Below are 21,387 nucleotides of genomic sequence, written 5' to 3'. Positions count from 1 at the left end.
TAAGTGTAGAAACCGAGCTGAACTGAAAGCTGAACTGAAGCTAAAATCAAACCGAAACTGAAAGCACTTAGAACCTAACAGAAACCGAAAACACTTAGAACTAAATTAGAATCAAAACCCAAATTTGGTTTGTCTTTTAGTTTCAAAAAATGAAAGAACCGAAATTTGATTTTGGTTTTAGTTCTTATAAAGAACCAAACCGGAACTGAAACCGCACAGCTCAACTTGCAATGTAGAAAGAATAATCTTTTCCCAGCAAAACAAATATTTTTATTAAGTATAATTTTACAATGTAAAAATTGACAAATATTGCAAAAATTTTGTATAATTAATCTTAGAATATACTCCTAACTGCCTGTACGTTAATGGCAATAAATCAGAGTTAATTATAGCTTTCTTTGTTGTTAGAATAACCTAAACAAATCTATACTATATTAAGCACTTGAAGGCACTTCAGAGGCAGGCTCATTGAATTTTGTTCGAGTCTTCTGCAATTTGCAGCTTCTTCTTGCCCTCTTGCAAGCACCGAAGAAGGGCAATAATCCTGTCAAGTCAAGGCATCCTCTCTTATTGGGCTTTACCATATCAGAATCACAATCATCATCTTTTCCCCTGGCTTTAATGGTTGTCATTTCCATGATGGATTCACCAGTTCTTCTAGCACCACTTTCTTGCCGCTGCAGGTCTTCGTTCTGTTATAAGCAAAATTGAGTTTAAAATGGTCATCATCCTTGATAAGGAAGCAAACGCATCTAGATTTTATAAGTGAAGGCTGGCATTTTAAACCCCAGCAAAATTAGCTTGCATCCCAAGCTAGAGTTATTATGACACTTTCAGGATTTATATCAGACCTTACCTTGCTATGCGGAATTAATTCACTTTTAATGCAAAAGATTATTGCATTTGGCTGCAGGCTAACATTGTTGCCACAATTTGTCTCTTTATGAATCTTCCGCATTATCCCTTCTTCCTCCAATTTCTGGGCCAATTCTTCCATATCCCTTATGTTCTCCCTTATAAAGAGATTACGTTTGCCTCCACATGGACAGTCAAGAGAGTTAATATCTGAAATTATCCAGCAAAAGAACGAAAAATGATATTAATGTAGTGCAAAATAGAATTAGAGAGACTTGAGTAGTTGATATGTTAGAATGAATCTCTAAACAGTTTTTCTTGTACCGTGAAAATGGCAGAGAAGATGAAAGCACTGATTGCATTCCAGGAAAGCCAAGTAACAGTCCCGTTTACAGGTGCCACAGATAATAGTTCCATGAGAATTCGGTAATAATATTGATGATTCTTTTAAGTTTTCCACTCTATTCTTTAGCTTCCACAGAGCACTACTGAATAACCGCATGTGTCTTACGAAGGACACCTCTACAGAATTATGAGTGGCCACTCCCGCTGATGACCTATTCAAATCTTCATGTTTCAAGAGATGAACTGCTTCCTTACATAGAATTTCCTCACATGGAAGGATTGCCATCATGCCAATACGAGCATATCGCTTACTAGCCAGTTCCCCGAACGGAAACCAATCACCAAGAGCAAAGTTCACTGCCTCACCACAATTGAAACCTGCAATGTACGAGAAATCAGAAAATAGGCATAGACTGCATAGAAAAAGACCTGAAATTGCAAAAGAATGAAAAGTAGGCAAATATAATGAATTAAGATAATCCTTACCATTACTAAATCCAGCATGGTATGCTCTAGGAAAGGTGACAACAAACTCCCCTGGCATCTGCACAGCCTTGTAAACTGGAACACTGTGCTGTAGCAAGGTACTTGGTGGAAACATTGTTGTTTTCCCCGCAATTTCTTTGAAAACTCCATCCTCATCACCGATTGATAAAATATCATGAGCATACACAAGATCCAGGACTACTTTTTCAAACTGTAGAGCTGCATGACCGGGTACGCCATACCAAGTCTTTGGAGCACCAGTGTGATGATAATTAATGCTGAAAATTGGAAATTTAAGTTATATGAACAAAAATTGAAGGGCTTGAGAAATAGACAAAGACACAGAAGCACCACAAAGCATATTTACCTGAATAAATAGTGATCTTCCACGTGCCATGCAAACATACTAAATAGCATTCCAATATAAAGCATAGGATTCGTTACTCCCTGAATATAAATAAAATGAAGTCAAGGAAAAGCTCAAAAACACAGAATGGAAATTTTTATTAAGGCATGAAAAATATGGCCATACTGGAATTTCATGTTCAACCAAACGCAATATGGAATTTGGCAGCTTTGGCAGAGTCTGAAATGAAGAAACAAAATCTAGTTTGAGGATTCATTAAAGAAAAATTATGGAGATGATAAGCAAAAGTTAACAAATTTAATGAAAAATTAAAAAAAAAATCAGAATTAAACTGGTGAAAATACCTTTAAATTCCATTTGCTTGCTCCTAGCTGATCATCAGGATCACTAGAAAAGGCACTACCATCAACATTGATTGCATACTCTACAGTTTCTTCCTTTCCACTGGACATTTCGAGCCAAAAATTCTTCTCCAATTGTTCAGGAGAAAGATATTCGGAACAGGAGAATCTACAAACAAAATTTTCATCTGCCATACTCTTAAAAGTATTGAAGGTATATTCTCTGCAAAGAACACAAGCTCAAACATTGTAACTTGTTGTTGGCACTTTGTTTAACATCCAAACGAAAATAAAAGCAGCAAATATGAGCCCAAATTGCTGCAAAGATTGTAACCTAAAATCTACATTGTGCAGAAATTTACCTCTCTCCCATTGAGAAAGTGACCTTGTCATCCATATCCCATTCAGTAAGCCGAAGTGGTTGCACATAAGTTGAAAATTTGAAGTCCTTTAGTACCTCAGCAGCTGGGACAGAAGGCTTTATAGGAGACACAATCTTGCAAATTCCTAAATTTGAAGTTATTCTTTGTTAAAGAACACCACAGAAAGATTCGCCAGAACATGGTTTTTGATAACAAAGGTACATTTGCACATCCATTGTGAAAACTATAATTAATTTAACATGAAAGCAAGTAAATAATTAGGGTATTGAATCTGTGGCACCATATTCTCAATAGTGGAGGATAAAATTCAGTCTAAAGTCACAAGCAGCCCAAGTACAAAAAAGGATAAATACGATATGCCAGCAAAAATGTACTCTGCAGTCCATCATAAATGTGAGTAAACTTACATGACAGATTAAATTTTCACATTACGTTCAAAAGCCTGATATCTTAAAATATAATAGAGGAACATGAACATCAATTTCACATACCATACTGAGATGCCTCTGCAGCAATTTTCTGCAGATAATTCAAAGGATCCTCAAACTCCTCAAAAGATGGGCGGTAGACAGGACATTCTGAGATTTTATCTGTCCATTCTAAATCAATCAAGTCATATTTGCCTGCAGTGCACTTCGAGGAGATATCCTTGTCAATCAAAGGTCTGTTGGATTGAGAGAATGGACTCTTCTTGGTCCTAGTTCTCCTTCCGCAAGATGTAAAAGCTTTTAAAGCAGTTTCCCTACTGGTGGTTTTCATAGTGTTAGCACTTCCAACTTCAGAAATGCCACCAAATCTCGTTATCAAAAATCCTTCAAATTCTTAGGCGTTTTTGGTACCCAAATATAATATTCTCTTCTGTTCACCTGACAGGGAAATGAACCAAAAAGTTCCAGTAGTACTCAAACTAAAAATAATTTAAACAAGGTATAAAGTACTTGAAACATAAATATGGTTCATTTAAATTAGGCAGAATACGATTGACTCCTCAGTGTTTGGCAGAGCATGTTAAGTAACTCACTAATGTTTTAATCATATATGCCATTTAATTATCAAATTCGTATTGGAAAGCAGATATCAATTGGCAGAATATATTGATTGCCAAATAATAAAATGTTAACATGGATGAATTTAAGAAAAATTATGTGCAATTCTAATTAAGCGAGGTACTTATCATATTACCGATCTTAGATCTCCTGCAATAATTTTACCTTGTGATACATGGCAGTTGTGAGTCTGTGATTCCCGTTAAAAATTTTCAGCATATGTGTTAATAAGGCACAAGAGAACAAGCCACATCTGTCAATCAATTTCACACACTAGAGAACACATATAATTCATGTGACAAAAATTTAATAAAACCTAGTAATTTATCATGAAGGAATAGACATACCCTAATCCTGAAATTACAGAATCACTTTCTATGACCACTGTTTGGTTCCGCCTAAGATATATTCCCTAATAACAAAAGTGAAAATTTTCCTTTTAATGGTTTAACAGACATAAGATTCATAAAGCCACTATTGATATTGAACTTGAAATTTATTCCATAGTCATACTTCTACTCCTTCATGTATTGGAAACAAGCCAAGAGTAAAAGCAGTATTTGTAAACAGAAAGCTTTAAGTTACCTAACAAAGTAAGCACCCTTGGTAATTGATGGGCGTTACTATACAAACAGATTGGTTTTCTAAATGACATTGAGCATAATTTTTATGGTAATTACGTCCTAAATCCTGTTACTTCCTGCAAATTCAAAAGTTCATCGTATAATAGCCTTTCGAATATATAAATAATGTAGATTTGGGAATTTCGTGAAACTTACAAAATCAGAAGTGCCATTAAGGAAAAAAAAATCCGGAGTTACTCAAATTAATTAATAAGCACAAAACGACATAACCACATATTTGAATATGACAATGCACAGATATATCTCCCAACACAAATAAACTGTTTGGTTAGCAAGAAAACTTATTAAGATTCAAGAAAAAAAAGAGAAAGAAAAGAAGAAGTAAAAGAAAAGAAAGAGGAAACGCTGGAAACTCTCATAGTGTATGATCTTTTGTGCATTAGTGCATTTGCTCACCAAGTGCTTGCAACAAGGCGCTAAATAATCTATACTCTTTAAACGAAGAAAGAAAAGGGCATTGGCGGTGGAAGCACGAACTCTGAATGAAGTGAAGACTGTTTCCGGCATTGAAAAAATAATTTCAATTTTCGCTTTCCTATAGTTTCTTTGCAAGAAAGTAGTTTCATAAGAATAGGAGAGAATAGTTTACCCGTGTTAACAGTCTTCCGGAAAAGAAATTTTCATGGAAAGTTGATGTCTGAGAAACCAAAAGAAAATCTTGAAGAAGAGAGAAATCCGAGTGGCGCCTGGCTTTTATAGGTTTACAAAAGCAGAGATCTTTCATGTGAAATTACTATATGGTCCTAATATTTTAATAAATTTTGACAGGAGATTGGAGGAGTACCAACTTTTTAAGACAGTTATTTATTTTTTTTTTTAATTTAATAACTACTTCAGTTTATTTACAAACTGCCCATTGATTTATCTATATGTATAAATATGTCTACATGTATAATTTCTCGTATATTCGAGAGAATCACGAGGCAGTACACCCGATAAAATAGCCAGATTTTCCGATTGGGTAATATTTACCAGGAGGATATGTACCCGATATTTTCGCATTATTTTTTTTAATTTAATTTAATTTTGAATAAAGTTGCAATTTGCTCTCTAAATTTATTAATAAACGCAAATTGTTTTTGAATTAATTTCTTTAGCAAATTGGTCTGTAAAACATATTTTTAAAGAATAAAATCCTACTTTTTGATTGAATTGCGAAACTATTTGAATTTTTAGTTAAAATTTAATTATTCTGAAAATTAATTTCCCTACAAAATTGATTCTGATATGATTGATGATGACAAGTTTATGAGACAAATTGATAATTTATCCATTCAATTAATTGCTCACAGGAATAAATTGAGTTTCTTTCCATTATTTATTTGGGTGCTCTGATGAATAATAGAGTAGCATGTAAGCTTGCTCTCCTCATGATTTAGAAGCGTTAGTACTTGTTGATTTACCTTCTTTGTTATAGATTTATAATGTTCTCTTTTCACTAAAAAATATAATGGGTATTGAACGTTTAGAAGGAAATAATAATATAACGTAATTCATATTATAAAATTTTGAATTTGAGTTTTAATTAAATTATTTATAAAAAAAATTGAGTTAAAATTTTATATAATTATATTATTAGATTTTTAAATATGAAAATTGTAAAAAAAAATTAATTATTATTATTATTATTATTATTATTATTATTATTATTATACCAACATAGCTAAATCTGCTATTATTTTTAAAATGTTGAATATACCAATAACATAAACTTATGTTTGGTAGAATGTAAAGTAATAAATTACGTAATACAATCAAAGTTGTAATATAATATTATTATCGTTACATTTTTATGTAATTATAAATAAAAATATAAATAATGTAATGATAATTTGATTTTAATATTTAATTTATTTATATAATGTTAATAATGAGTGTTAATTGTTACACTGATTGTTAATAATAGTGGTGGCTAAACGGTGGTAGTAATGGCAAAAGCGATAGTTAGAAGTTGGTGGTGGATTGGTAGTGATGACAAGGTGAGGTAGTGGTGATTATAGTGGCTATGAGATGGTAGAAGTGATAATGGTTAAGTGGAGATAGCAATAGTCAAGTTATTGTGAAAGAGATGATAGTAACGTGATAGTAGTGATGGTGATAATAGTAACAAAATAAATATAGTGGTGATAATAACAATAGTGATTAGATAATGATGATAATGATAATATTAATAATAAATAAAAAAAATAATTATAATTACATTTATTCTATATGTAATTATATTATTATTTTATTATCTAAGATACTTTTACTTTAACCAATAACATAATTAAATATGTAATATAATTATAATTATATTAGGAATTTGATTATGCTCCGCCAATCATAGCCTACAAGCAAGGCCAAAGAAAAAGTGAAAGTGCAAGATGATAAATACCAGACCATCCGTTGAATATCAAACCAAAACAACCAAAAGATGCGTTTATCAGAATAATAAATAACATTATCTCATCCAAATTCTTTTTTTTTTTTTCCCTTTTTCTGATTAATGATGTGGCTCTCTAATAAGGACTAACCCCTAAAACCTTTTCTTGTCTAGAAAAATTATTAAAAAAAATAAAATAAAATAAGAGTAGGCACGTTAGCAACAACTCCTTCGAAGTTCTACCACATTTATATATTCCAAAGAATTGACCCTTGACAATGTCTTTTTACCTTTTTTTTTTTTTTAGGTAAGGTTTGAGAAATCCCACTAGTCACGATCATGCACGTAGGCATTTTCTAGATCCGAAAGTTTAGCCATAGAACGAGTTCAAAGGATCAAGAACGTTGATTTTCACTAACCAAAGACAAAACAGAGATAGAGACAATGGAGAAGAACAAATGCACATGTAATATTATAATACTCTATTGAATATGTGCTTTAATTTTTCGTTTTTCTTTTGCGGAGTTAGAGGAGTTAAAAGCCGTGACTTGTGAGGCTTGTGAGGGATGTGAATTGTTTATGGGAACCTGGAAATCTTAGAGGAAATTATCTGAAGGGGAGAAAGAAAAGGTATCCCTTTATTTTGAATTTGTTTTTCATATTTAAAGAAAGTGATTTATGAGAATCTGCCATTTTCAAGATTCTTGTTCCAGAAAAGTTTGGCAAGAATTCAAATCTCGTTTCTATAATCTGCCGTGAGCAATCTTTTATTGGAGGATGATTTAAAAGACGGAAGAAAATAGTAGGTGAAGAAGGTGGTTAATCGGAGTTGGATATATACACAGGAAATAGCTAGTAGGCGCAAGGTGTTGGAGGAGAATCAAGAAATTAGATATGAGTGGAAAAGATCCGGTGAAGCTTGATGACGACCAACTGGTGGAGCTACGTGAAATTTTCCGGTCATTTGATCGGAATAAGGACGGTAGCTTGACGCAACTGGAGTTGGGATCATTACTTCGGTCGCTTGGTCTAAAGCCAAGCGAAGACCAGTTGGAGGCTTTGATACAGAAAGCAGACAAGAACAGCAATGGTATGATCGAGTTCTCGGAGTTTGTAGCCCTTGTGGAGCCTGACCTCCTTCAGACTAAGTGCCCCTACACAGAGGATCAATTGAAGAAGATATTTAGCATGTTTGATAGGGATGGGAATGGATATATTACTCCGGCAGAGTTGGCTCATTCCATGGCCAAGTTGGGGCATGCTTTGACGGCTGAAGAGTTGACAGGGATGATCAAGGAGGCAGATACAGATGGTGATGGGTGTATCAACTTTCAGGAGTTTGCTCAGGCTATTACCTCTGCTGCTTTTGACAATTCTTGGTGCTGAAGGTATTGAGATCATTTTTTTTTCCCCTCTTTTTTCCGTGCTTTCTATAGTATGTTTGGAAGCAAAGAAAATTGGTGAAAAAGAAACAGAAACAGAAATTGAAATTTTACTTCAGGATCATGTGCATTTTTATTGGTATGGTGAGTGGTAGAGAATAACTTCGGGTTTCTGGGAGTTTGCAAATTATTTATTTTAATTCCTTTCATGAATTTTCTTAGGTACCAAGCAGGGCAAATTCGGTGCTTTACGAAAGATATTGGTCAGGCTATTTTTCTTATGCAGAATCTATAGAAATACATGCTTGTTCTGTTCTTGTTTAAACTTTAGTCTTTAGTTTTGCATTTACTATCATCTGTTGCCTTGCAATTACTCAGTTTTGAGGTGGAATGGAAAGTTGAGAGGACAATGGATTGCACTGGTACTTTTGTGTAAGAATTCTGTTATAATTGATGCCCATGTATATGACCTGTAAATTAAATTCGTTCTGATCCAATCTCACATTATGGTTTTGCCATCGCCCTGGCCCTGTAATTATGAATGGAAGAAAACAGAGCATTGAAGATTATCTAAAATCCATTAATCATAATTCGGTTGGTTAATTATGTGGGCACAAGAGAAACATAGTTTTGTTATCGGCATTGAGATTTGCTTCTTGAGTGTTTAGACATGCGCTGAAATTCCAAGGATGATAAACCATGGGGGCAGTTATATCATCTTCAATAAAGTCATATTTGGGCTTTCAGTTATGTAGTTTCTTGGTTGTGTTCTATTTATTTCCTTCTTTGATTCCATCAAAATGCCTTTGTGGATCCAAGACATTTAGCTCCTGCAATAGCCGCCTATTTGTCACTGATGTGGGTGCACTTCAGAAGGAAATCAGCTGAAATCCATATTTATAATCCCCCAAAAAAATCCCATAATAAAAGATTGCTTTGAAATAGTTATTACATAACAATATCAAGTAGAGATAATTGCGGGAAACAAAAAAGCAATAAGCTGCTGTTTTTGTTCATCACAAACATGCCCGCGAAGTTTGACAACGCCATTCACCAACTATTTCCAAACTTTAGGAAAGCACAGGTAATGTTCACATGATGAGATCCAAACTCTCTATGAAGATATCTACACGAACATTGGCTAATCAAAAGACCAAACCTCGTTAATGCGAGCTCTTGGACATTTGCTCACTCATATTTGGAGAGTCAAACTCATGAATTTGGGTATATCCTTCTGCTATTCGACTCTGGTGCTCCTCAGCCAAAACCTTCTCTTTTGTCTTCTGACCCACGTCCCCAGCTGCCTTAGCAACTCTGTTGAATGCACCAGTAACCCATGAAGTCCCCGTTAACACATAACGGTTCTTCATGATTGCAGATCCAGCATTACTGACTGTCTCCTCAGCAGCTGCAAAGGCTGACTTTGTTGTCTCAGAAACTCGAAACTTCTCATCCACTTCCCTCACTTTGTCATTTACAAGGATTGTGCCAGCACTAATTTTCTGACTCAAACCAATTTTTTGATCCAAAGAAGCAACTTTAGAGGTGGCAGTTGACGTGAACTGGTGCTTCTCATCAAAAGCCTTTGCTTGGTTGAGAGCATCTTTTCCTAGAATGAAGCCCTTAGCAAGCATGGTGCTTACAATATCCTCAGCCTTCTGCATAGCAGATTCAGCACCAGAAGCACTTGCATTCTTTGTTGCCTGTGGGATCATACAATTCGTGATATTGGAAATTATTTAACAAGTAAAACTGAAAATAATTGTTTTAATACTATTAAAATTTATTCTTAATGGCTCAATAAATTGTATTACAGTAGTGGGGACTGAAGCAGCAGCAGGCAGCTTGTAACCTGGATCCAGTTCTATTGTGACTGACTGATCAACTATAGTCGCCCCCTGAAAATACCAAGCAGATTAATCATATGAGACAAGTTGAAACAGAAAATTGGTGGGGCAAAATAGAAGAGCTTATCACAAGCAAAACTAAAATTAAAAGAAAATCTAATATCTATCAGAATAAATAAAATAAAAAGAAAACACGTGAGAGAAGAAGAGATGAATATAAAAAAAAAAAATTAATGGACCAAATATAAGCATTAGGTTCTTCATATTAGACTATAACTTTGTAGGATGTTCATGATCAGTAAAATTAAGTAAGCCAACCTCTTTTAATTTGCAGGAAAAACAGAACAAAATACGAAAGGGGGAAGCTAATAAACCAAGTGACAAGCATAAAATGGCATCAAACCCCCATAGATAATGCGAAATCCTAGAACCAGTGCAAGATTAACTACAAGTTGACAAAGCAAAAGGTTATAAATGACTGAGAACAGAATGGCAAATAATTAATCCTATTGGCTTTAGACCACAATGCAAATGGCAGGCAAGCTTAAATCATGAAACATCATTCAACAAGACTATTTTACTATGTTAAGTGCAGAGAGATGGATTATATCTAATCTTTGTGTCAACTTTTCAGCAAAACAAGTTCCCAACAACACAAATAAATAAAATGGAAATCAAAAGAGCAAGAAACGCACAGGCCAAATTTATATCTCCATAGGGTATCTTACAATAGGTTTCTGAGACTAGGTATTTTAACAAGAAAAAGCTACAGGAAGGCATAGTCTAACAATAGATAGTATGAATCAAGTATCAGTCCATATGGTGATACACATAAAACAGCTTCAAAACAAGGCATATGTTAAAGCTAAAACCTGTGTCAGATTTTGAAGGTTAAATTTGTATTTGGATAAAAATGAACCATTTTCAAGGTCTTGCCAAATTGACTAACTAGGGCAACTTTCAGAAATTCGTAACCCCAATAATCACAAATCTGTTTTCAAAAGCAGCGACACATTTCTTGTGACCAATAATACATTACTTCAAGAAACAATAGAAGAAAATAGTTTCAGTAATGAATATTAATTTAGCCATCTAGCAGAAAATAGCAACAACTTAGCTACAATTTTGCAGAAGTATTCTTAAGAGAATGGTGGAAGCATAATCCTGATTTGTCTAAGGTGTAAGATTTATCATAACCCTCGTAAAATGATTCAGCAAGAATGAAGGCTAAAAATCTAACTATCATATTATCATAAGCACATATCAATCAAATTGTACAGATGAACAGTTAATTTGATAAAAATAAGGTAAAACAAAAGGGCTTGAAAAGCATTAAGATGTAAATGCACCGAAAGAAGAACAGCAGTCTCTGCCCCTTGTGGATCTCTGAAGGTGACATATGCTATTTGAGATCGCTCATTGTCACTGAAAAACAAAATTAGAAGATATCCTTTAACATAAATATCATATAATTTACCATCCACAAACAACTATAAACCCCAATCTCCTTGCAACAAAGGAGGCAACAACTAAGAATACTCAAAAATTACAAAATTTTTTTCAACTGCTAAGCAGCCAGCATAAACACACAAAGAACAAGGAAAAAGTTAAATTGAAATAACATTAAAAACCAACCTATGCAACTCGACATAATCAATTTCACCGGAAAAAGAAAAGAACTCCTTTATATCTGGCTCTGTTGCACCCAAGGAAACATTGCTGACTTTCACTGCTCTGATCTGTAATAAGCATCGAAAATATATCACACAAACACATCATTTTCACACCTTCAATTTCTTAACAACATCCGAAAAAAAAAAAAAAATCAAGAACAACTTATAATGGAAAAAAATAATCGAATCTCGAATAGGCCAAAAAGAAAATTTGATATAGAGTATAGAGGATTTGTTAGTACTAACCGACATGGAGAGTAATCGCAGAGGCAAACCAAACAGAAACCTTCCGAAGACGATTCTTGTGACATAGACAGAAAGAGCGACGGTTTAATCAGGGATTCTTCTTATCATTTCTGGAGGTTAAGGAAAGTAGCTAATTTTTTGCTGTTATACGTCATTGGATAACTTTCTAAGTTCAACGCTTCATAGGTATTGTACATTTTTTTGATGAGGAGGAAAGGATATAACTGTCCATGAAGTACTACTATTGAGAGCGTGATGCACAAAACCATAAAAAGGCATATTCTAGACAATTGAAAGAGTAAGTTGACCTGGCAGAACGTGGTCACGTGGTTTTCATTTTCCAGGTAGTTTTAAATAAGGTTAATAACAAAATAGTCTCTGAAGTTTGGCCTAATTAACAATTAGGCGGTATCTTTTAAATATCAAACTATTACGTCCTTATAATCTAATTATGTCAACAATTTAGAATTTATTCATTTGTTAAAGTTAAAGTAGTATTCTGAAAAATTAAAAAAAAAATCATAAAAAAGAATTTTATGATTATATATATTAAATTTTTTAAATGAAAAATTAATTTTTTCAAATTTTTAAAATTTAATTAAAATTTAAAAAATAATTTACATTAATTTTAACTGTTTTCTTTTATAATAAATATTTTGTTTCCGATTGTATTTTATATAATTTTACATTAATTTTAACTATTTTTTTATAGCAAATGTTTTATTTTCAATTGTATTTTCAATTATATTATTTTTTTAATATTTAAATTCTATTTAATTTGTTATTTATTAGATCAAAGTTATTTTAATTAGAATTTAATTATTGTTCTATAATTATAACTGAAATTATAATAAAATTCTAAAATTAAATAAATTTCTCTATTTTTTAAATTAATTATAACTTAATTATTAATTAAAATATGATTATCGAATTTGAACGAAACAATGACACTTGAAAATTTTAAATAAATTATTATGAATAATGTCAAGTACGTTTTTATTACTGCGCAACAATATTTTGATAATTATAATTGTATCATTATCAAAATTAAATACTTATTAAATAATAATTATATTTTAATATGATTTGAGCTATAATTATTTAATTATTTTTTTAAAGATGTTTTATAGAAATAGGTTTTTGTATGGATTTTATTTAAATTTATTTAAATTAAATATTAATGTGAATAAACGTGATATCTAAATAGTGAAATTTATTAAATATTAAAATAGTTCAATTATATATAAGTAACTATGATTTGGCAATGTTTAAAAAATATATTTTTTTATGTTTATTTTTATATTTTTTATATAAAAATTTAATTTATTATATTAAATATATTTTTTAATCTAAACTTTTTAAATTTCAACCACTAAAAATTTTATAATAAGAAAACAATCTATTTTTTATTACATTTATTAAGAATTTTAAAATTATAAAATTTACAATTTTAAACATTATAAAACTCTGTTTATCAGATCCCATATCTTAAGAAATAACCATTTTTTAATTAAAATTTAGATTGGATTAGAAAATAGTGAATTGCTCTAAGATCAATAGATTTTATCATTATTTAATTATTATTTTTGTAATACATTTTTTATAATGTATTTTATTATTTATTATTTTTATTTTAAATTAAATTATTTGTGGAAAAGGCAATATATATATATATATATATATATATATATATATATATATATATATATATATATATATATATATATATATATATATATATATTAAGTTACACTTAAAAGCGTTTTCTATTGAAAATTTTACTGTGCTACTCTTTATTTGGGGTTGATGTTGAAACAATGTTTTTTTTTTAATATAATTTTAAATGTTATTGAAAAATAATTTATAAAAATTATATAGTTATTTTAAAATGTTTATAATTAAACATATGAATTTTAAATTTTAACTAATTCAAATATATTATAATTAATATGTAACACCCTTACATTGGACAGTTTCGTACAGTCTACTGTTCCGGCGACTAATATCTGTCCGAACAGTCAGGATGTTCATAACCATAATTAGGTCACCTAGAGAAGCCATAGATAAAAATAAATAGCAATTACATGAAGGTAAAAAGGAAATAAAGAAAACAAGTATAATGGGTTAAATGAGCTAAGGCCACAGCAATGGGTGATCGTACCGGAAAGTGACTGTGAGCTCAGTCGTTACCCTGATTTCCTGTGGGACCCTGTGACACTGCAGGCCTAGGAATAATTGCAAAGTTACAGGAAATGTGAAAACCACAGAAAAGAAGTGAGAACAAGCTCAAATAATTAAATCAGGGTTTAGGAAGCAATACAGTGTTATTGGAAAATCGGATCAGACCGGTAAGGGGTATTTAGTCAATTCACTCTTCATGAAGAAACCTTGCTCTAAAACTGATCACAAGTTGGTGTAAAATTTAGTCAAATCTGGATTAGGTACCCTGTCACTGGACAAAACTGACTATATGAACAGTACATGTTCAAAATTTCAATTAAAGGTTTTTAATACCTGTTCAAAATTACCCACCACTTGAAAAATGAATGGAAATTGATTTAAAATCTCTTGTAGTATATTTAATGGATTGTCGGTAGGTGAAGTTCGGTAATTCATTGGGTATACTATGAGATCATATTATGCCTTACGGAGGAGGGATAAGGTGTGACATGTTTAAATGGTATTAGAGCGAGTTTTAATGTAAATTTTGAAAATTTTGAATTGTGAATTTAAAATATTTTTCGATAAATACAACTGCTCAAATGTTTGATACATATAGTACATTTACATCATGAATATGAACTGACGGGGAGAAATCTCCTTGTATTGGTTATACATAAAATAGAAAATCCTACGAAAAGAAATGGAAGAGGGAGATAAAATAGTAGAATAACCGGTTACAGTTGAGGCGCAAGAGGAGGCCCCAGCTCCCCAAAATGTCAGAGATCCAACTACGCCAGTCCCTCCTATGCAGATTACTGCACAAATGGCTTAGCAGTTGGCTACGTTCTTTCAATAAATGGCTGATAATCTGTCAGCCCAAGCTCAAGTACAAACCCAACTCCCGCAAGGGCAACATGAAAAAGGAAAAAGTGGGAAACCTGATGGTCAAAGTTCTAGTAGTAATTTGGGGAAGAGGAAAGATTTTAAGGGACCCCGAGTTCATAGATATGACAGAGGCGGATCTTCAGGGCGGAAGCCATCAAGATTCAGTCGTCGAGCAACCAGAAGTTCCTACCTTACCCGTATTTGTGACTTTTATGGTAAGCTACATGGGGGTATTTGTTATAAGGCCACCGAGGCCTGTTACAATTGTGGTGAATGTGGACATTTTACTAGAGATTATACTAGACCACATCAATCTATGTCATATACTACACCAAGGGGATTAGTCCAAGGTTCCGCTTTCCAAAGTTCACAGACAGTCAGTGAGGGTCGAGATATAGATAGAGTCGGTACTCCTAGCAATCATAGCACAGTGAATCAACCTGAACATAGTAGTGCACCAATCAGAGTGTCCACTATGCACCAAGAAGAAAAAGCAGAAACTTCGGATATAGCTACTGGAAAATTCTTAATTTTTAAAAGAAACAATTAGTTATTATTTGATCCCAGCACTACTTATTCGTATGTTAGTGTTAGAATTATATGTTCTGCTGCTATTTCCTTGCATGGAAATAAATTTTAAGGTATTAGTGACTAGTCCTTTAGGATAAAAACTACGATAATAAGTGTAATTGAAATTAGTTTTGGAAGAGTTTGTCAGCGAAAAATATTTTCTAACATACAATATTATAAAGCTAATTAGTGTGCCTATTTAGTATAAGACAAGAGGATCTAAAAGTGAGCTATAGTAAATAGCTACCCCAGATAAGGGCAAAGGTATTACTACTCATATATGTCAGTGGATACCATAATCAGAATAAGATATGGATTCGAAAAGGATGAGATATAGAAAAGTTTGATCTATTGGAATGTATCGTAGTAACTATATAATATTCTTGATGTTTGTACTGTAAGCTGCAGATTACAGTACCGACTTAAAATTATTGTGTAGAACTACGTACTTCCCTATAGTGCATTAAGAAAAGGATATTTGCAAACGGCATCTATTTTGGTATAGTTATGCCAGAACAGAGTTTTATTTTTGGAAATAAGTTTGAAAATCCTACTTAGGGATTTAAAATTCTAAAATTAGAATATTGAAAGGTCATAGTTATAAGATAGCTAGAGTCACTGACTCAGTTATCTAATACGAGCTACGGTACGTCAGGAATCACTATAAGACTACTGATTTTAGTATAGTCATAAATTAATGATAACACTTATATGGTAAAGTCATCAAGTCTCGAATATGGAGTCTTGCAGTTGTTTTGGCCTTGTAACGGACCTCTGTCTAAAGATTAATGAAAAATAATATCTTAATTGTGTAGCAGCAAGGCATAAAGTATAATTTTGTTCCTTTGAATGAGACAGGATGCTATGGATGATAATCATGACTTATAATAAAATGATTGCGGAACGATGTTCTAATAGGGACAGTTATGTGCTAAGAACTAGTTGGTCAGGTATTCTTTAGAAAGAGCACAATTTTATTGTGCGGATTATAATGATTAGATTATGATTAGTGCATGGCAAGAGAAAAAGGAGATTTTTGTAGACTCCCTTCTTAAGATATTAGAGGATAGTTTATAGTTAAGTAGAAAAGAAAACACTAATCACAAATCAGTGAAAAATAAGCTATAGAATATCGATAGAAGTGTTGGTTTAAGTGGTCCTTTGACCAACCCAGAGTAATATTAAAGTGTAAAGGATTTATTAGAGATGATAGAAAGGTATTAGTTTTTGACTCGATAGTTAGGAGGAAACATAAATCGAAATATTAGCTAGAACAACAGTAAGAGAAGATTAAAATTATACAAACAAACTAAAAGTTGTATTAGATTGTTAAAAGTCTTACATAGACTTAAAGAATGAGATATTAAAGATATTGTGTAAGATAAAGTATTTGAAGGTTCCCCCCCCCCCCCCTCCCTAAACGAAGATTATGATATTTTAGAGAAAGGGGGAAAACTAAGTCCTCATTTCATAGAACCATATGAGATTTTAAGAAGCGTGGGATCATTAGCACATAGATTTTACTTATCTCAAGAATTGCAATAAATTCAAATTTAACTTATGATAGGGAACTCATAATGTCACGACCCAACCTATGGGCCGGACCGGCACTAGGACCTGGGCCAGCCTAAAGCCCCCGAGGCCCGTAGTAAGCCTTAACTATTCATTAACCCAACTCTAAGGCCCATTTGGGCCCAATATCAAGAAAACAAACGGACAGAGTCCGGCCATAAAATGGACTTACCAACGGGGAGTTTTTGACTCACCCGACCTGTAAACACAATATATAGTCAATTGGGGAGCTCAGCTCACCCTCCACATACTCATCAACATAATAATAAATGGGAGCTCAGCTCCCTCATCCAATCCATCAAACATGCATATCATTATACGTTTACAGGTCCAACATGATAATAATATTACAGACCATAATCAAATAAATACTTCTAATACATGCGGAAATTCTAGGAGTAATTAACACTACACAAATATTGATAAACAACCTGCGAAGTAGAAAGGCAGGTTAACCCAGAACAAAATATCCTCCTGTGGCCTGTAAAAATTTTTGAACAGGAGTGAGCATTCGACTCAGAGAGTAAAATATCAATTTTAACCATAATCTCTATAACTATCTCAGAACTAATGCACCAGAGAGTGAAATGCAACATCAACATCATATTCACATCATAGCATCAAAAAGGTAATTTGGAGCACTCACGCACCCTGTAGCATCAATCATAATATATTGGGAGCTGATCCCCTATACAGCTCTCTTAAATCCAACCTGGTGCCAGCGAAGAACTCAAGCCGGACTTTCGCTTAATAAACCAAATCGAGGGTCCCAGCGAAGAACTCAAGCCGTGACTACCCCTCGAAGGAACGGGTCCCAGCGAAGAACTCAAGCCGTGACTACCCCGTCCTATCCATAGTCCACACCACATCACACGCACGCCAACGCACGCACACTGCTCCAAATTACCACAACAACACTCATGGCACATTAACAGTTATGAATGCAACATAAATCGTGCCTAGAGTTTAACTACATAAATATATGCATATAAGTGATGCATGGGCATGCTTGAACATATAATAATAGTGAAATTACAATTAAAATTAATATTTTACTCACAAACTTGACGACAATCATCGTGGCTCAAGGAGGAAGAAGGTCGGCTCACGACAATTTTATTACAATCATTTAATAAATTTGACTCAATACAAACAAAGAAAATGACGAATACGTCCTAAGTCGTTTAAAATCCGCAGAGTCTCCCTATACCTAGGACCTACCCAACCCGCAAAAGGGCTAAAAACGCACTTCTATATTTACAATCCATATATCAGCTTCAATCATATCACACGCCCCTCCCGCCCATCAAATCGATCATCCATCACAATACGCAAAATTTCAATTTTGTCCTTATTATTGACCATTTTTGCAAAACCGCCCAAACAAGCTCTAAAAATTATAAAACTTTGCCATGGTCCTTAGCAATATTACTAAGCTATTGCAAAAAGAATCGTAATTTTCTAAGCTACCACGAATATTTTATGGATTTTTAATCCTATTTAAGCACTAGAAAATTATGAAAAAGCAAGGTTCGGGTTTACCTTTGCCGATTCTCGACTTCGAACGCGCCGACGCCCGACAATGGGGCTAGCCAAAACCTCGGTCCAATTCGGAGACTTTTCCAGAATGTGTCCGTTTAGCGGAATTTTGCGAACCGGCCAATCGCCGAATTTCCGCGAATCGAGGATACCTACACGAAGCCCATAACACGGGGGTTAGTACATAAATTTTTCAGAATTTTCTAAGCTCATTTAATGCTCGAAAATACACTGCGAAGTTCCATGAGACCCACCGACAAACAGTGTCGGAAAAATTCGAAATTTATGTCGTTGCGAAGCTCTCGACGAATGGAGCGTGCTGGTGGCCTCGGTTTTCGTGGATTCACGGTTTCCGAGAAATCTAGCCCAAAAGTCGAAATGGGCTAAAATCTTCCCGAGCTAAAATCGACAAACCGCTCGATGGATTTCGCGTTCTTGGTGTCTATGGAAAGCTCTCGCCGAGTAGATGATTTTAGACACAAGACCGGTCGAATCGGTGGCGGACGGCCGGATGGTCGAGCGCGCAAGGCAGGGCAAGCCAGCGCTGCTTTTTCCATTGCCGGGCGCGGCCGGCATTGGCTGGTCAGCATACGGTCATTGGCCGGGCAGTGGCCGCAAGGGCGCTAGGGGTGGAGAGGAGAGAGAAACGAGAGAGAGAAGAGAGGAGGGAACGTCGCGCGCGGGAGGAAGAAAAAGAGAAGAGACCGGTCCGATTCGACCGGTCAGATCCGGTCCGGTTCGATTCGGCCGGTTCGATTCGAAATACAAAATTTTTGAATTTTTACTTCTCGGACCAAAACGAGGTCCAAAAATTCCGAAAAAATTCCATAAAACTCAGAAAAATACGTAGACTCCAAATATATTTTTAGTTTTGCCACGTGGTCTTTAAATTAATTTTTAAAAATCATCAAAGTTTATATTTTCGAAAAATCGAACCCGATTTTTAAAATCAAAAATCTCAAAAATTCCTAAAATTTAAATAAAATTAAAATATCAAAAATACTCATAAATAATAAAATTTGGGGTGTTACATTCTTCCTCTTACGTAAAAATTCGTCCTCGAATTTTTACACAAGGCGTAATAAAGTACATGATTATACATTGAACAAGTAAGGATACTTGCTACGCATGTCCCGCTCGACTCCAGTGCACTCTTCCACCGATCGACTCCTCCACAAAACCTTAACCATAGGGATCTGCTTTGGATCTTAGCCGCCTTACTTGGTAGTCCACTATGGCTCTGAGTTGCTCCTCAAATGTCAAGTTCTCTTTTAGCTCTATCACATCCTTTGCAAAGACATGAGAAGGATCGGAATGTATTTCTGAGCATGGAGATGTGAAACACGGATGAACGTGAGAGAGGTTGGGTGGTAGCTCCAACCGTGAGGCAATCGCTCCAATTCTATCCGTAACCTCAAAAGGTCCAATATACCGGGTGCCAACTTGCCCTTCTTTCCAAATCTCATGACTCCTTCATTGGAGAAACCTTCAGAAATACATAGTCGCCCACTGCAAACTCCACATCCCTCCGTCTGGGGTCTGCATAACTCTTACCGCCTCTTGAAAGTCAAGCTGTTGCTCTCGATTAAAGGAACTACCTCAAGTGTCTTGCACTAGGTCTACATCATGCACCTTCGCTTCCCCATTTCTGTCCAACACAAAGGAGACCTACACTTTCTTCCATATAGTGCTTCATAGGGTGCCATCCTATCTTTGGAATGGTAATCTGTTGTTGTAGGCAAACTCCACCAAAGCTATTGCTCATCCCATTGACCTCCAAAATCCAAAACACTCATGCGAAGCATGTCTTCGATGTTTGGATTGTCCTTTCGACCGTCCCGTCTGCGAGGGTGGAAAGCCGCATCAAGTTCAATCAGGTGCCAAGTGCCTCCCGCAACTTTCTCCAAAACCGAAGTGAATGGGGCCCTCTCGCCGATATTATGGAAGCCTAACTCCATGCAATCGACTATTTCTCGAATGTAGAGCCGCGCATCTTGTGCACGAGAATATGTAGTCTTCACAGGCAAGAAGTGAGCTGATTTGGTTAAGCGGTCCACAATTACCCATATCGAATCATACCCTCGCGTGGTACGAGGCAACCCAGTCACAAAATCCATAGTAATCATTTCCCACTTCCATTCTGGGATAGGGAGCTCTTGCAGCTTCCCTGACGGTCTCTGGTGTTCAAACTTCACCTTCTGACAAGTCAAGCACTTGGACACAAAGTCTGCTATGTCTCTCTTCATGCCATTCCACCAATAGCTATCTTTCACATCATGGTACATCTTGGTGGAACCTGGGTGGACACTGTACAGTGTATAGTGTGCCTCTTGCATGATTTCATGTCTGAGATTGTCTACATCGGGCACACATATCCTCGAACCATGCACTAGAGCGCCATCATTGGCAAATCCAAACTCACCACCTTCACCTTGCTGTACTCTTTCTATAATCTTCATCAATTGTTGGTCTCTGTGCTGGGAAACTCTAACTCTGTCCCTCAAGTCTGGCCTCACTGAAAAGTGAGCCAACAATACCCCCTCATCTGAAAGATCTAGGATTAAACCTTGATCCATCAACTCATGTACCTCTTGAATCAACGGTCTCTTCTCCGCTGAAATGTGCGCCAAACTGCCAGAAGACTTCCTGCTCAAAGCATCCGCCACTACATTGGCCTT

General features: G+C 34.5%; 3 protein-coding genes across 3 annotated transcripts; 1 reads left to right on the top strand and 2 right to left on the bottom strand.

Annotated features, from left to right (window-relative positions):
* Positions 1-271: 271 nt before the first annotated feature.
* Positions 272-3,632, bottom strand: LOC110650019 (lysine-specific demethylase JMJ13-like). Its single transcript, XM_021804799.2, has 9 exons — positions 3,269-3,632; positions 2,757-2,901; positions 2,398-2,617; positions 2,219-2,272; positions 2,054-2,133; positions 1,687-1,964; positions 1,180-1,578; positions 857-1,065; positions 272-692 (listed from the first exon to the last, which is right to left on the bottom strand). The coding sequence occupies exons 1-9, from the start codon at positions 3,534-3,536 to the stop codon at positions 435-437; spliced, it is 1,911 nt and encodes a 636-aa protein (XP_021660491.2). The 5' UTR covers positions 3,537-3,632; the 3' UTR covers positions 272-434.
* A 3,560-nt stretch (positions 3,633-7,192) lies between these two features.
* On the top strand, positions 7,193-8,704 carry LOC110650016 (probable calcium-binding protein CML18). The gene is made up of 2 exons (XM_058144301.1): positions 7,193-8,220; positions 8,437-8,704. Exon 1 carries the CDS (start codon positions 7,727-7,729, stop codon positions 8,216-8,218), a length of 492 nt encoding a protein of 163 aa, XP_058000284.1. The 5' UTR covers positions 7,193-7,726; the 3' UTR covers positions 8,219-8,220; positions 8,437-8,704.
* Positions 8,705-9,094: 390 nt separating this feature from the next.
* LOC110650015 (binding partner of ACD11 1) lies at positions 9,095-12,140 on the bottom strand. The gene is made up of 5 exons (XM_021804793.2): positions 11,981-12,140; positions 11,697-11,800; positions 11,411-11,486; positions 10,029-10,112; positions 9,095-9,917 (listed from the first exon to the last, which is right to left on the bottom strand). Exons 1-5 carry the CDS (start codon positions 11,984-11,986, stop codon positions 9,378-9,380), a joined length of 810 nt encoding a protein of 269 aa, XP_021660485.2. The 5' UTR covers positions 11,987-12,140; the 3' UTR covers positions 9,095-9,377.
* Positions 12,141-21,387: the final 9,247 nt, after the last annotated feature.

The sequence above is a fragment of the Hevea brasiliensis genome, chromosome 3 (genome assembly GCF_030052815.1).
Source record: "Hevea brasiliensis isolate MT/VB/25A 57/8 chromosome 3, ASM3005281v1, whole genome shotgun sequence".
In the NCBI taxonomy this organism is placed as follows: Eukaryota; Viridiplantae; Streptophyta; class Magnoliopsida; order Malpighiales; family Euphorbiaceae; genus Hevea; species Hevea brasiliensis.
This window is presented reverse-complemented; position numbering and strand designations above follow the sequence as displayed.

Bases quoted from the DNA above. Each gene is read 5' to 3' on its own strand.
- LOC110650019 (XM_021804799.2), bottom strand. From the start codon at position 3,536: ATGAAAACCACCAGTAGGGAAACTGCTTTAAAAGCTTTTACATCTTGC. The intron at 2,902-3,268 runs GTATGTGAAATT...CTTCAAATTTAG, and splicing joins TGCAGAGGCATCTCAGTATG to GAATTTGCAAGATTGTGTCT. The intron at 1,579-1,686 runs GTAAGGATTATC...CGTACATTGCAG, and splicing joins CCATGCTGGATTTAGTAATG to GTTTCAATTGTGGTGAGGCA.
- LOC110650016 (XM_058144301.1), top strand. From the start codon at position 7,727: ATGAGTGGAAAAGATCCGGTGAAGCTTGATGACGACCAACTGGTGGAG.
- LOC110650015 (XM_021804793.2), bottom strand. The intron at 10,113-11,410 runs GTGCATTTACAT...TGGTATTTTCAG, and splicing joins AGACTGCTGTTCTTCTTTCG to GGGGCGACTATAGTTGATCA. The intron at 9,918-10,028 runs GTAATACAATTT...ATGATCCCACAG, and splicing joins CTGCTTCAGTCCCCACTACT to GCAACAAAGAATGCAAGTGC.